The sequence below is a fragment of the Leuciscus leuciscus genome (genome assembly GCF_965113295.1).
Source record: "Leuciscus leuciscus genome assembly, chromosome: 16".
Lineage (NCBI taxonomy): Eukaryota > Metazoa > Chordata > Actinopteri > Cypriniformes > Leuciscidae > Leuciscus > Leuciscus leuciscus.
Genome location: NC_138740.1, coordinates 4,551,231 through 4,566,099, shown reverse-complemented (window position 1 = coordinate 4,566,099; position 14,869 = coordinate 4,551,231). Strand labels below are relative to the sequence as shown.

General features: G+C 37.1%; 1 protein-coding gene across 2 annotated transcripts in view; it reads left to right on the top strand.

Moving 5' to 3' along the window:
- The first annotated feature begins 648 nt into the window (after nucleotides 1-648).
- sh3pxd2b (SH3 and PX domains 2B) overlaps nucleotides 649-14,869 on the top strand; it is a 53,964-nt gene continuing 39,743 nt past the window's right edge. For both annotated transcript variants that reach the window (XM_082141258.1, XM_082141257.1), the window contains exons 1-2: nucleotides 649-922; nucleotides 7,848-7,928. In XM_082141258.1, the coding sequence (XP_081997384.1) occupies nucleotides 851-922; nucleotides 7,848-7,928 (153 nt within the window). In that variant the 5' untranslated portion in view covers nucleotides 649-850. The remainder of the gene's footprint in view (nucleotides 923-7,847; nucleotides 7,929-14,869) is intronic.

The following is a 14,869-nucleotide window of genomic DNA, read 5'->3' as shown; positions in this document are numbered from 1 at the left end:
TCTCACTCTCACTCTCAAAAAATAAAAATAAAAATCAGTCTCCAGAATTTACAGTGTGTGTCGCATTGCTAATTTGTTGCACATATAACTACACTCGTTGTTATGGTAACTATTTTGCAGGCATTCCACGAAAGAAAAATCATGGATGATGCTGCATAATCATGGGGGTGGGGGGGACATGTTGTGGCAGGACTTGTGTTTTGTATTCCTGCTGTTACACAGTTCATGTTCACTGCAAAAAAAAAGTGTACAATGTTTGCTACATTTTTGCCGTGAGCTATATACACAGGGTAAAAATACATTTGTATCAAATTATTGTGCGCTTTCCCTTTAAATTATCCCACTGGGTTGGTCTCATCTGAGAGCTAAATGACGAATCAATACTATGGCGAAGGATTAATTCATGAATATAAATGTAGTCGGACTGGCATTCCCAGTAATCGTCTAGTCACGTAGCCTAATTAATATTTATAAGGCAACCCTTCACCATATTTGGAATAAATAATTCGGAAGCTGGCGAACGCCCACTTACCAATGGCTGCCCTTCAGCCAATCAGTGAGGGTTGTTGGGCGAACGTCGCGATACGTATTTAATATTCATGAGTCAAGTAATCCCATAGTAGGATGTGTGAATACGGTGGGCTTTAATTAAATTAGAGTCGGTGAGCTGGGATAGGCTGGGAGTTCACTCGGTCCAGACTGCAGGAAATCCGACGTGGACTATAAACCCGCAGAAACGGATAGACAAACAAGCGAATGACTATAGATCCATGCGGAAAACTTTATCAGATTTTCTGCTGTGGCTCTGAACGTTATTGTGTATCTGTTTTTAGTCTGAGAGTGTTACAACATGCCACGGCGGACTGTACTAGAAGTAACTGTTCAAGATGTGCAAAAGAGAAGAAACCCCAACAAACACTATGTAAGTTGACACCGATTGACATCTCTAAAGACTTTTAACGAACTTTTCCTAATGTTTTTTCTCCTAATGAAAGTGTTCAGGGATGTATTTTGAGAATGTTTCGCTGGTTGGTCTGAACAAAGAGGCTGGAGATGTGATCAGCAGGATCAAGTTACACATCAGCACAACACGCTCAAAGAGTTGATATTATACATGTATCTCTTTATTTCTGTTCAACTGTTGCAGAGTATTAAACTCTTCAAGTGTTAGGTGAAGTCTCCTGACAGCTGTGGGTAATAAGGCATCTATTCTGCAGTAATAGGGTCAATCCAGATGTTTTCACATCGGTATAAATATAACAAAGACACTTATGAGTCTATTAGCTTAGATTGTATCTGTTTATAGGTTTATATATACATACATACATATATGTATATATATATATATTATATATATATATATGTAAAACTTGTCCTGTTCACCACACCCTTAAAGTTCTGAACACCCCCTAACCTCCTGCTATTGAATGCTGCCGTAGGTTCGGCTTTTCCAGTCCAACAAAGCCAAAGTTTTGTGTATTTTAATTATTCTTTTCCAGATTAAGTTGCTATTATGTTTTGCTATTTGTGTTTTTACTCTTTTACCTGAAGAAGCTAGCTCATTACCGCTCAGATGACAAAATAAAAGCAACTCACTTGACACATCATTTAAAAGCTTACTTACAATGCATGTAGGGAATCTGACCAACTCTGTAAGCTCTATGGCTCAAGGTTATCAGTTTGATTTACCATGTTGTTATTTTCCCCAGATTTAGACCCTTTCTGTTTCTGTGCTTTGATACAGGGGGGAATTTCACTTAATTTTTTCAAATTCTCCTAGTCATATTTCACTCCAAAATCATAAGATAGAAAGAAAGAAAGAAAGAAAGAAAGAAAGAAAGTAATGTAGAAAAAATGTATTTCAATTGTTGAAATTGTTCAATTATGATATTTCAATTGTTAAGATTTATCCATTATTGTTTTATTTGTTGAATTTAATTTATTTTATGCTAACAACATGAAACATTGCATTACAATAATTTGTTTCTTATATTACGGTAAAATGACTTTGGACAATAATGAGTAGCTAATTAGAATCCCATATTGTGAATAGTAAGAATAAATAAATGATGTTCTTTTTATGTGATTTGTTATGTACAGATGTGTAAATATTTAGACAATGTAGAAAAAAACTGTTAAATTCATATAAAATGAACAGTAAAGTAGAGAAAATAGTCTAACTGTTTAAATATATTATTTATTGAATTAAATATATTTTTTAACAATTAACATGTTTACTATGAATTTATTTATATGATTTGCAGGCCCTAAGCTGTCAAACATTTTAAACCCATTTTATCCATCTATTCTGATAAATTCTGATAAAGTAAGTCGTAATGTCGCGCACACTACTGAAAAAATGTATCGCTGAAAATAAAATCTATAACAGAAAAAAGAAATTGAATTGGTGTGATGAAAGAGTGGTGGCAGTGACAGTGCGTTGCGCTGACCATAATCACGTCAAGGACAGTATTAGCTAGTAAAATGAACATTTAACAACTACTTATGAACATTTGACCTAGAATTCCAACATAATATTAATCCAATTATTACCGCTCTACTCTGGAATGCATGTTTTAATATGTCGGAAGGAAAACTTATTTCACCATCGATTGTCAGAAATTAATCATGTTTGACCTAAATAAATAAGGGATACAACCTATCACTATATTAGTGATTCAAGAAATGGGGAAATCAAAAGCAGAGGCAGGGAAATCCCACTACTTCCCTGGCAAACCACATCCCGCATGTATGCATTTGATTTGACTCATTTTTATTCATTACAGTACATTTTAAAGGGTTAGTTCACCCAAACATTACTCACCCTCAAGCCATCTTAGGTGTATATGACTTTCTTCATTCAGCCGAACACAATCGGAGTTATATTAAAAAAATATCCTGGCTCTTCCAACTTTTAAAACGGGAGTGAATGGTACCTTAAAAAAAAAAAGCCCAAAAAGTGCATCCATCCATCATAAAAGTAATCCATACGACTCCAGGGGTTAATGAAGGCCTTCTGAAGTGAAGCCATGCATTTGTGTAAGAAAAATATCCATATTTATAACTTTATAAACTATAATCACTAAAGCTTCCGGTAACGGCCGTACGCGAGTCGAGTTGTGGCGGAAGAGTGACCTCTGACTTAAGATTTTAACATAACTCTGAATGTGTTTGGCTGAAAGAAGAAAGTCATATACACCTAGGAATGCTTGAGGGTGTGAAAATTATGGAATACTTTTCATTTTTGGGTGAAATAACCATTTAAGTCTATATTTTGCCAGTATAAGTGTTCCCTGGGAATCAAACCCATGACCTTGATTTGATAGCGGCATGTTGTACCAGTCGAGCTCCAGGAACACAAGTTGGTATTTCACCCAAAGAAAAGTTAGACATAATAAAGTTATTTTAGTCTTACATTTTACATTTAGCCGACGTTTTATCAAAAGTGGCTTACAAATGAGGAGAACAAAAGCAATTAAACCAACCAAAGGGCAACAATATATAGGCTAAGTGATGTGAGAAGTCCCAGTTAGTCTAGCACAGTTCACAAAGCGAGTTTTTTTCTTTAATAAATAGAATATTAAGTGTTAGTATTAATGTGTCACTCTTACTTTCAGTTCTGTTTTTTTGTTACTGCAATTTCCAGTTCGTATGAGTCAATCATTTTAAAAATAATGGAGCAGCAGGTTTTACGTCATTCAGAACAAAACACCACATGAACGCAACAGCTGCCCATGTGCAAACTGAAGGCATCCTCGTAGCGTTTCTCTGAACAGCATGATCTAAGAAGCCAGAATCTAAATGTGATCCAGGTTTCAGTGTTGTGAAGAGCCATTATAGACGTCCGTTACCCTGAGAAAACCCTTAGCTCGTGTTGCTCGTGTAAGAAAGCAAGTCGATTACTTTAAACATCACTAATAGCCATCGGCACACACACACTATAAAACACTGTATCGAGTTACTGATACTGATCAATAAAGGACCCATGATTTGAGATGTGTGGGAAATCAGCATTATTATAAATAATAAAGCATTTCTATATTGCTCAAAGAAGCCGGTCATTGGTGAAGGCAGGCCCTCTCTGGAGAGATGTGATCAGGAGGATCAGCACAAGACGCTCAAAGAGTTGATATTTTACTCTTTATTTCTGTTTTACTGCCGTAGAGTATTAAACACTTAGGCCTGGTTTCACAGACAGGGCTCAGATTAAGCCAGGATTAGGCCTTAGATCAATTAGCACATTTAAGTAGCTTTTATAAACATGCCTTGGAAAAAGAACAATGAGAGAAAACAATGGCACTGACATATTTTAAGATATATCAGTGCAAGTTGCTTTCAGTTAAATACACTTAAATACATTTTAGTCTGGGACTAGACTTAAGCCTTGTCTGTGAAAGCGGGGGTTAAAGTGTCAGGTAGAGTTTGACGATTTCAGATGTTACGATACCGATAACTAAATCGGCTGATAACCGATTAATTGACAGATCGTTAAAACTAATGCTGAATCAAAACACTCAAAGTAACATAGTGCTGAACTTTACTACAAAAATAAACGGAATTGACTGAACCATGAAAATGTAGTGCACGTTTTAATAAAAATATAAATATGAATATATATTAAATATTTAAAAAAAATAAAAGATATCCAAACTGATCCAAAAAGTAATACTCCAAAGAACATAAATAATAATAGATGCATCCAAAATGAATGAAAAAACAGTAACATTTAACAGGTCCTGTTATTCAATAGAACAAAGTTCTATTATATATAATATAATCACCACCACAACAAGAATAGAAATGTACAGCGAGAGATTTAAAAGTCAGTACTTTTACAATACTTGGAACAGCATGTGCAAAAATCTGATATTTTAATCAGAAACGTTTTTTTTAATGCACTCAAATCTTAATGTATGTAAAATCTATTTTGACATTATATTTTTGTTCCGTCCATTGGTTGTTATTTCAATCATTGCAGTTTTGAGAGTGAATCCTGCATTTGCATGTGGATGTCACTTCGGAAACGTGTGTGAAGCGTGACGTGGCCGTTGGTCCTCTTAGTGGCATCAAAATCAAAACTTTTATTCAAATTCTGAATGGATGATAAAGCTTGCAAAGCGCACTCCATTTATAATCACTTAAAAGCTGTAACGTATCTAAGTTTATCGCTGAAAGATTGAAAGATTATATGTATTTCACTTACCTTTAAATTGTGTCTATAAAGGTGTGAACCAAATGGTCCATACAATTAGAATAACAAAGGAACCGCATTCCTCAGGAACATCTTGTGGATTGCAGGATCTCCATTGGGAGGAGGTCCTACAGTATTCATTGTTTGTAGCCCTCTAGTCTTCAGGTATAAATCCTGTCCCACAGATAGACATCTGGGAGAAGTTAAGATTCTTGGAAGGGTTAAGATTCCTGAGGGCCGACACGCTAACATCGCCGCTGATGAACTGTGCGACATTACTAACTTCAAAATCTGGTCAAGCTTACTTATTTTATGTATTAGAGACACTTTTCATCTCGCAATTCAGAATTGCATGATATAAACTCACAATTGTGAGTTATAAAGTCGGAATTGTGAGATAAAAAGTTGCAATTACCTTTTTTATTTATTTTTTATTCTGTGGCGGTAACAATCTTCCATAGCCTCAACTCTGTTCACAAGCTGGGGCGGGACTTTAATTGTATTGGGTCCCTCTGCTGTTTGTTGCTGACTGAGCTGAAATAATTAACCATCGAACTAAACTATTTTAGGGATGAGAGAGAGAGGAGTTATTTGGAAAACTTCTTTAAATTGCATGTCTTTATGGTTTTCTTTGAACCATAAAAAAGTCATGCTGCCCAAGTTGGGGATTTCAATGTTTTACCTTAAACAATAAACTTTGGTGAATATTTCTCCCTGCATTGATTTTGCTGCACTTTAGACATGAATGGTCATTCCTTGGATCATACATCTTATTTAGAGGTGTCCTGTTCCTTTGGATATATACTTTTCTCTATAGGATGATGAACAAAAACAAAATGTTAGCCTTACAGTGAAGGAACAACCCGAACCATATCTGCACTCTAAAATATAACATGACATGAATAGGGGTATAACTGATCACTCGTAAATGATCCTTGAGCCGTACAGTTCGGTACTCATATCGCCTGAGTTGCGAAGTTGAAGCATTATAGAGTGGAAGTATTTTATGTCTGAAGTGAACGTAAACGGTTGAGAAAGAAATGGGATGTGAATCATCATTGCATTAGCTCTTAAAGAGACAGCAGCCTAATAAACCTGCTGCCGTCTGTGTCATTAATTAGCCTGGAAGTCCAGACCTAAATCTAAAAGATTAATGTTCTGGTGTTGACTAATGAAAAGCGGCCAGCTCAAGGGGCGGCACCAAGCATGCATTTGAAAATCTCACTGCACGCAATTGGATAACACTACGACCAATCACAACAATAAGCCCCATACGCTTAGCTACCAGCGGAGCTAACTGGTAGATTAGACTCTTGCCGTGTCCGGTCGGCAAAACAGCAAAAACGCCCTTCTTGCAAAGGAATGATTCGAGCGGCGTCTTCTGTTCCTCTTTTAGATAAAAAGCCAAGTCTAACTCGTTCATTGTAGCGGCCAAAGCCGTTTCAAACAACTGGTGTTCATCCATAGCCATCTTGCAATGTTTACTAATGACTTCGACGTCACAGCGCTGTCGTCATCTGTTTAGCTCACCTCTGGCCCGCCTATATCAGATAACCCGATGTGATTGGTGCAGCTCAGATCGAGGGGCATATTTAATGAGCATCATTACTCGACACCAGAGTAACTCGCTGAGCAAATTCAACTTGTGCTCTCGCGAGAACTCTGGATTACCAGGGTAGTCATTAATGTTAATCAAACAACAGCAAATATCAATATAGAAGACCTTAGCAAGCTCATAACAACATCCTGCAATCACCCATTACACAGAAACTGCATCCAAAAATCACATTTTTACACCATTGCTGTTGTTGGTAATACTGTAGTCACACTGTATGTTTAACTGAAGAAGTCTTTCACTTTCATATTATAATGTATTGCTGCCCACGAACACCTACTCTTAGCAAGCTGTTATTAAATGATGAGCTTCTAGGTGGGGACCGGGGGTTGCATTAAAGTCCAACTAAAAATAAAAATTCAGTCATGATGTTGTTTTAAAACCAAATGACTTTCTTCTGTGCAACACAAAAGAAGAGATAATAGAGAATTGCACTGGTTGCTGTTTTCTATGCAATTGCTGTTTTCTCTGCAGTGTTGATGAAGGGACTGCGGCTCAAACAGCTTCAAAAGGATTATAAAAATACCATGAAAGTATAATTAAAGTGAAAGTGTCTTCTGTCTTTTGGAGTCAAACTATCTTTGTATGAGGAATAAATCAAAATTCTGTCATTATTCAATGGTAATGTTTTCCTTCAGTTGGCTTTTAACCACTGCAACCAAATCAAATCAGTGGGTGAATTAGACTGATTCATGAACAAATCGTTTAGATTTGGGTCACACCAAAGACAAATTCAGTGTGTGATGGCTTCGTTTTAGTCAAAGCTGTCATATGGCTTTGATTGAATGTAGTGCACAGGTCATTAAAGACACGTTTAGGATGTATGTATGGTGCTTCTGCATCTTTTTAAAGCTTGTAAGCTCCAGTCCCCATTCATCAAAGTTGCATGAAAAAGAGTACTGGTTACTTGTACTGGTTTGGGACTATGAGGGTGAAAAAAATATAAGTTAACAGATTTTTCATTGTTTGGTAGACTACACCTTTAACCGATACACTGTAAATGTGGGTTAACTCTCATTTTCTTTCCTTTTTTTTCTGTAGGTTTACATTATCAAAGTGGCTTGGTCTGATGGCAGCACTGAGAACATTTTCAGGCGCTACAGTAAATTTTTCGACCTTCAGGTGAGTTGTGTACTAGTACTAGTAAGTTAGGCCTACTGTATACTAATGTGATCATAAACATGTGAATGAAAATATAATGAATCCAAATATTAGCATCCTTTTTGCTAACATTAAGCATAATGGAAAACTAAACCAGTGTTGCTGTTCTTTGTCAAGGAACCTTGATGAAGTGATGCCAAACCTTAAGTTTGATGTCATGTGCAGATCTAAAAGCTTAGTAGTTGGAGAGATCAACATGGATTTCACTGATGGTCACTGAATTGCTGACGTTTATGTGGCAGGAATTCAGTGGTGCAACAGGAAAAGCCATCATATTCATGGCTCTGTTTGAGAGAAGTTTGCAGAAACTTACTTAAGATATAAGCTAATTTGAGTATGCTTCTCTGACAAGACCGGTGAACTGGATTCTGGCCTGTTGGTGGAAGTCTGCACTTTCCAATATGGCAGTGTCAGCATTTAAATCATTTTCCTTTTGTTTGTTTGTTTGTTTTTTCACTCCAAGAAAACTGCAGCTGATTGTTTGGATGTTGGTCATACGGTTCTTAGTCAGATCGGCCACAGCTCCTGACAGGCTATGTACCAGTTTTAAGGCCCAATGGAACTTTTTTCCAGACATTCTGTGTTGTCTGTTTTATTTTTTTCTGGATTTATGATTTAATACAAATGTATTATCAAAAACAGTGGTAATAAAACGTAGGCATAAAATATTAACAATTTAATTAATCTTTTTACATTATTATTATTATTATTATTGGCAAAGTGCAGCACAACTGAGGTTTACTATTAAAATTAAAATATGAAAGAAAAATTTAAATCGTGTGATATAAAAAAAAGTTCTTATTTAAGTAATAATTGTATTATTAATATGACTATTATTACTTTGAGAAGTACATTCTGCTGTACAAAAGTACTATATTTCAGTTACAATTTACTTAACTTTAATTTTGATGATGTCTGGAAAATAATTGGCACACTGAATGTTTTGATTCATAAGGAACTTCATGAGTTGTGCAATGACATCTCGTCCAGATCACTTTGTCCTCTTAGTCATCTAATTTATTTTCTTTAAGACTGGTCATAAAATTAAAAAAATAAAGTATATTACATAAAAACATAATTTATCAACAACAACAAAAAGATTCCTTACTCATTGGCTAACTGCTAGTTTTTAAGACAGTCTTAAAGGGGTGGTTGATTATCTTTTTTAACTTTAGTTAGTGTGTAATGTTGCTGTTTGAGCATAAACAACATCTGCAAAGTTACGAAGCTAAAATCTCAAAGCAAAGGGAGATATTTGCTTATAAAGAAATAATTTTTTGAAGGACTTTAACAAACGGCTGGTAGGGACTAAACGAGATTCCTCCCGGGTTTATGTAAAAATGTACATTAACCCCTCCCCCGGGAACGCGATTTATAGATTATCATGACAGAATATGCTAATCAATGACTAGAAGATAACTACACATAAATTCATCAGTATTCATACACATAAATACATAAATTCATAAACTAACCATTCAGAAATGTCCTGTTGCATTTTACATGTTGTCACTTCTTCTTGAGTCTCTCCATCATTGTCCGACTCCGGTTTGAACATTGAAATTTCCAGTGCATGTGTGTGTGAGGTAAAAGGACACAAGCTGTTGTAGCTCCGCCTCCTGTGCTGGGAGCAGCAGCTCATTTGCATTTAAAGGGACAGACACAAAAACAGTGTGTTTTTGCTCACCCTCAAAAAGTGAAAATTTTAACATGCTATATAAAAATATATGTGGGGTATTTTGAGCTAAAACTTCACAATAACACTCTGGAGACATCAAACACTTATTTTACATGAAAAGGGCAAAGAGGCTAAGTTTAAGGTCCAAAGACTGCACATGAATAATATACTATATTAATACTAAAATACTGTAGCTCAGATAAAATAAAAAAATAAAATAAAGATTGTCTTTCGAAATGACATTGAATTGACATTGGATCTTCATTAGGAGGCTTTTCTGAGAAAATATCTATTTATAAATTGTGATTATTGTAAGTTATTCAGTTTACATATAATCAGTTGACAGCCCTAATAATTATGAATGTAAAATCAAGATCATTGAGTATGACTTAATGTAAGTGAGTCGTTCTTGAGAATGAGATCACCAGTTTAATGCCTAATATAAATTACACACAGATCAAAGCTCTAAACTTCAAGGCTTGCGAGAGAACAAATTTAATCTGAACTTCTTGTTTGCTGGTGTACATCTGTGCTGACTCTTCTTCTCTCAAATTATAGGAGCCAAAAACTTGTAAACAGTTTATAACGGAAACGCACTATTATTAGAAGCACTTAGCACAACTGAAGCTATTCACTAAATTTGGACAATTGGTCAGAAATCCCCACTGGGAGGTGTGCCACAGCTTCCTGAAAATGTTACAGGATATTTTCTCTGATGGGTAATGCCACAGAAATGTGACCCATACCATGGAAAAATCAGGTTTTTAGCAAATGAACAAAAGCCCTTCAAATAATTCATAGGTCTGAAAATGTTAACTGTAGCGCTATAATGGATAAAAAAAATTTATATTGTAATATTATAATAATTTATTAAACACAAGAGGTGTGCATCAATATTAATAGATTTCCATACAGCCATGTTTTCATAAGTAAAATTTGTAAAAAGCTAAGTTAAAGGAAGTTCCCTTTCGAGGGAACTCAACAACGCGTCAGATTGACGCTATGGGAATGCCTCTGCGTGGGCCAGTGTCTGAAGCGTGTGTGCCAACACACCAATGAAATTGACCTTGAAATAGTCAGGTTACGAATGGTAAGCGAGTCAGTGAGACTATAAATAGACGTTCAAACATGTGACATCATCTTCTTCATCTTTAGGAGGCCTCTTTGTTTGATGTGTGTGTGTGTGTGTGTGTGTGTGTCATTGTTTGTCCTTAGATTCCATCGGTTAGGAGTTCTTATGGCAAGCAAAGCATTTAAAAGATGTGTGCCTCCTTGCACACGCTTTCTGACAGAGGATGATACACACGATTTGTGTTTGGGACACACAACCTTTGTTTGGGAGCGCTGCATGCCCGGGCATCTCTTGAGAGAGGTGGCTGCCCACATTGTGATTGTTTTTCCCTAAAAAAAACTCTGCTCTTGCCGGGATCTCTTTGATGATGATGGAAGCCTGGCATCTGCGCCCCGCGGTTCAGGTCCTGCAGCTGCTACGGCAGCTCGGAGATTAAAATCTTGGTGATTGCAGGTCAAGTTCTGAGAGATCTGAGATTCCCCTTTTTCAGTCTTCACCCGCTAACTCAGGAGTTCTCAGGGCAGACTCGGAAGCCCGCTCTGTGGCTTCTTCCGGTTTGTCTGAGAACATAATAATGGCCCGATCTGACTTCGAGGAGTCTAATGTGTTTGAAGTTGAGGTGGAAACAATTCCTTCTTTAGCCCTAAGTGCCACCAAACGGACGGCCCGTGTTATTGGCGTTCTATGGCTGAACCTTTCGGGGATCAGGCTCAGAGATAAAATGACTCTTCTTGACTCCCTGGTTTTGCCATTTGGCCTCTTTGGCACTGCAGTTGAGAGTAGTCGAGAGGTTCAGAGAGACAAAGGTTCAGTTGGCTGCATTCACTATGTATATTCCCCGCCATGGCTCTGAACCTTCGGCCCCAAAAGAGCCACCGGACCCCAACCAAGCACCAGAGTTTGGAGAGAAGGTCAGAAGGCTAGCGTGGCTGCCAACACCCTGCCTCTGAGGAGTCGAGCGTTGAACCGGCGTGCCTGCAGGAGGTCCAGGAGGGATCTGAGAGAGGTCTTAGATATAAAGAGATGGACCTCATCTTGAGATGTTTCCTTGCCCCCATTGGGCTGGAGATGACAATTGGACATAGACATAGCTTGTTGTAGCATTATTTCCGTGCAGGTGATTTTAAAAGGTGGATTTATAAGCAGAGAGATGGGAGAATCCTCATTTTGCTTTTTGACTGCCCCCTCAGCACTGTGCTTGAGGGGAGAGTGTATACTTCCTTGTTGTACTCCTTTTCGGAGTGGCGACAGAGTTAAGATAATCGATTGAGAACCTGGAGTTAGTAGAGGTGTAGTAGCCTGCCCTCTTCCAGTTGGGAGATGTAGGCAGCTGCGACCCCATGGTTTAATCATGTTAGTCGTTTTTTTATTTCTTTTGTTGCCTCCCTGGTTCGGAAAGGAGTATGTGCTCCATGCATGGCGATGAAGTCAGAAGTGGTTCTAGCTGATCCTGGTGGTGGTAGCAGTGCTTCATCCTTTGGCTGAGGATGGTAGAGCTATAAGTAAACTTCCAGCACTGGAGCTTGAAGTGAGAGTATGAATGTAGAAGCTTCAATTTATATGCCCTTTCTCAGAGCTCGCAAGGTACTGAGTAGACAAATAAGTACAAGGCCATATGGCCAGTCCCTTGGCGGTCGGAGGTACGAGCCTTTAAGATGATGCCCCAGTGAAGGGCGATGGATAAGTAGAGGAGGCTGCTCTTCTTGTTGCCCCTCCCACAGGTCTAGCTCGGAGGTGATCGTGCAGACTGGGTTCGGCTCGGTTGCAAGAATACCTGCCCTCTTCCATTGAAGTTGTTAGAGATGCACCAATATGAACATTTTGGCCTAAACCGATAACCGATAATTATTTATATTTCAAAGCCGATAGCCGATATATTGACCGATAAATCTAAATCCAAATTTGTATATAATTTTTTGAGATCCTGGTTACAAAAACAAAAGTCACCATTAAAAGCCATGTCCCAGGCACACAATTATAAATGTTCTCCTTATAATTTTATGTAGTGCATGTTGCACTTAACCGTATTTTTGTTTTTGAAGTGATTCAAATCATATTTAAAGAAATTCAAAACCATCATGTTGAACTGTGCGCATCTGAAGTGTCTCTGCTGAAATAAATAATCCATTATGTATTGGCTTTAATATATCGGCCAACTTTTCTTATCGGGCCGATAACGATAACACTAAGAAATAACATAGATCGCCCAATACCGTGGCCGATATATTGTGTATCCCTAGAAGTTGTTGGTGGTCGAGGTCTACTTCCTCTGCTACCCTCTTCGGGATCGTGATAAGGCCGAAGGTGAGAGCAGGAACAGCGGTAGAGTTAGAGGTGTTGCAGTTTGTGCTTAGTCTGAGGAGAGTAGCAACCGGCACTTTTCTATTGAAGTTGTTGACGGGCGTGATTTAGGTGTTGCTTCCTCTTGGTTTAGCGGTAGAGTTAGATGTGTTTATCTATGTAAGGATGGGAACTCGTGCCCTCATCTATTATTGCGTTGCCCCCATGTAATGAAGAAAATTGGACTATCCTTTCCTTCCTGGCTTGGTCTTAGAATGTGCTTATTCACATCCTTTGGGCAGGCATTTGGCAGTATGGCGGCATTGGTATTGACGTTCCCATAGCATCAATCTGATGCAGTATTGAGTTCTCTGGAAAGAGAAGGTCTTAGGGTTATGGATGTAACCCTGGTTCCCTGAAAAAGGTAATGATACCATAAATGCCATACAATTTTTGTGGTAATCAGTATTATACTAAAATGTTATAGATCTAGCTTAACTTCTACTGAACCCAACATATTCAAGGTTAAGTTTGATGGTGTTACTTCTTTATTTTAAATGTCTATAACCATGTGTTATGGACAAGACACTTACAGTCACTTCATATCAAATCGCATGGCTATGATGAGGTGGAGAAAAAAACAAAACAATGCTCAATTGTTTACCAAGAGGATTCATGTAAATAGCTAACCACTGAAATAAATAATAATAAATTCAACTTGAAATAAAATAATTTGTTGTGATCATTTTGACACAGATTGTGATTAGAAATGCAATATAATCATATAGTTAACTTCATCCTATCTTCAGTACTGCATTTAAACAAGTGGTGTTTTGGTGTTTGAATGTAAACAAATAGTTGTCATTCACTGCCATCGGCTGACTCATATTTATTCGTTCTTTGTTGTCTCTATCATATGACTGCTTTGGTGACTACTTCCTCAACTTTCCCTCCATTTCTCTCACTCTCTGCCGCTTGTCTTTCTTCCACAAAGAAGCATGAGTTGTTGAGAAACTCTAGTGCTGATGCAGCACATAGCAGCAATGAGGCAGGGCATGCAGAGCGTAAATACGACAACCACTAATGCATTTCAATAGTGAATCAGATCGTATTATAGTCTGAATGTGGTTTTGTGTTTCTTTTTTTTCTCTCTGTATTTGGGGGTTTTGCAAATGGTGGAACATACATTTTCATTCATACCACAATTTTTGGGATTGCGAGTTTTAACTAGTATTTGATTAATGGCATCACAGTGAAGAATTTCTTTAAGTTCAGTAAATTTTTCATAGCATAATTGTATCAGATAATATCAGTCTGTGTTCTCTAAATTCATGTTCAGGACACAGAGTTTGCCCTTTAAAAAAATATTCTTTAGCATACTTTTTAAAAAGTTTAAAATAATTTACTTAAGAATTTCATTAAGTGCAAAATGAATGTAATGTTTTCTGAGACTCAGTCGCATGCTATTCACAATTACATTAAAACTTATTATAGAATGCAAGTAGTTCAATCCACTTAAGCAGGACTTGAGTACATCTACATATTTTTGTTGTATTATTTTAATTTAATACTGTGAAGCTGCTTTGATACAATCTGTATTGTGAAAAGCGCTATACAAATAAACTTGACTTGACTTGACTTGTCATTTTTACTTCGATTGTCTTTGAAATATGGTTAAAGTATGTACTGACAAAAGTACTGACGAGCATTCAGGGTAAACTAAAATATACTTAATAAAAAATGTAGTGCCTTGCACACCCAAATCATTTGTAGGCACAATATAAACTAGGAAATATATAAATCATGCAGGCATCATGCATGTAAATATATTTGTAATTACACATTTTTAATGATCGAGTTGCAATTTACTAC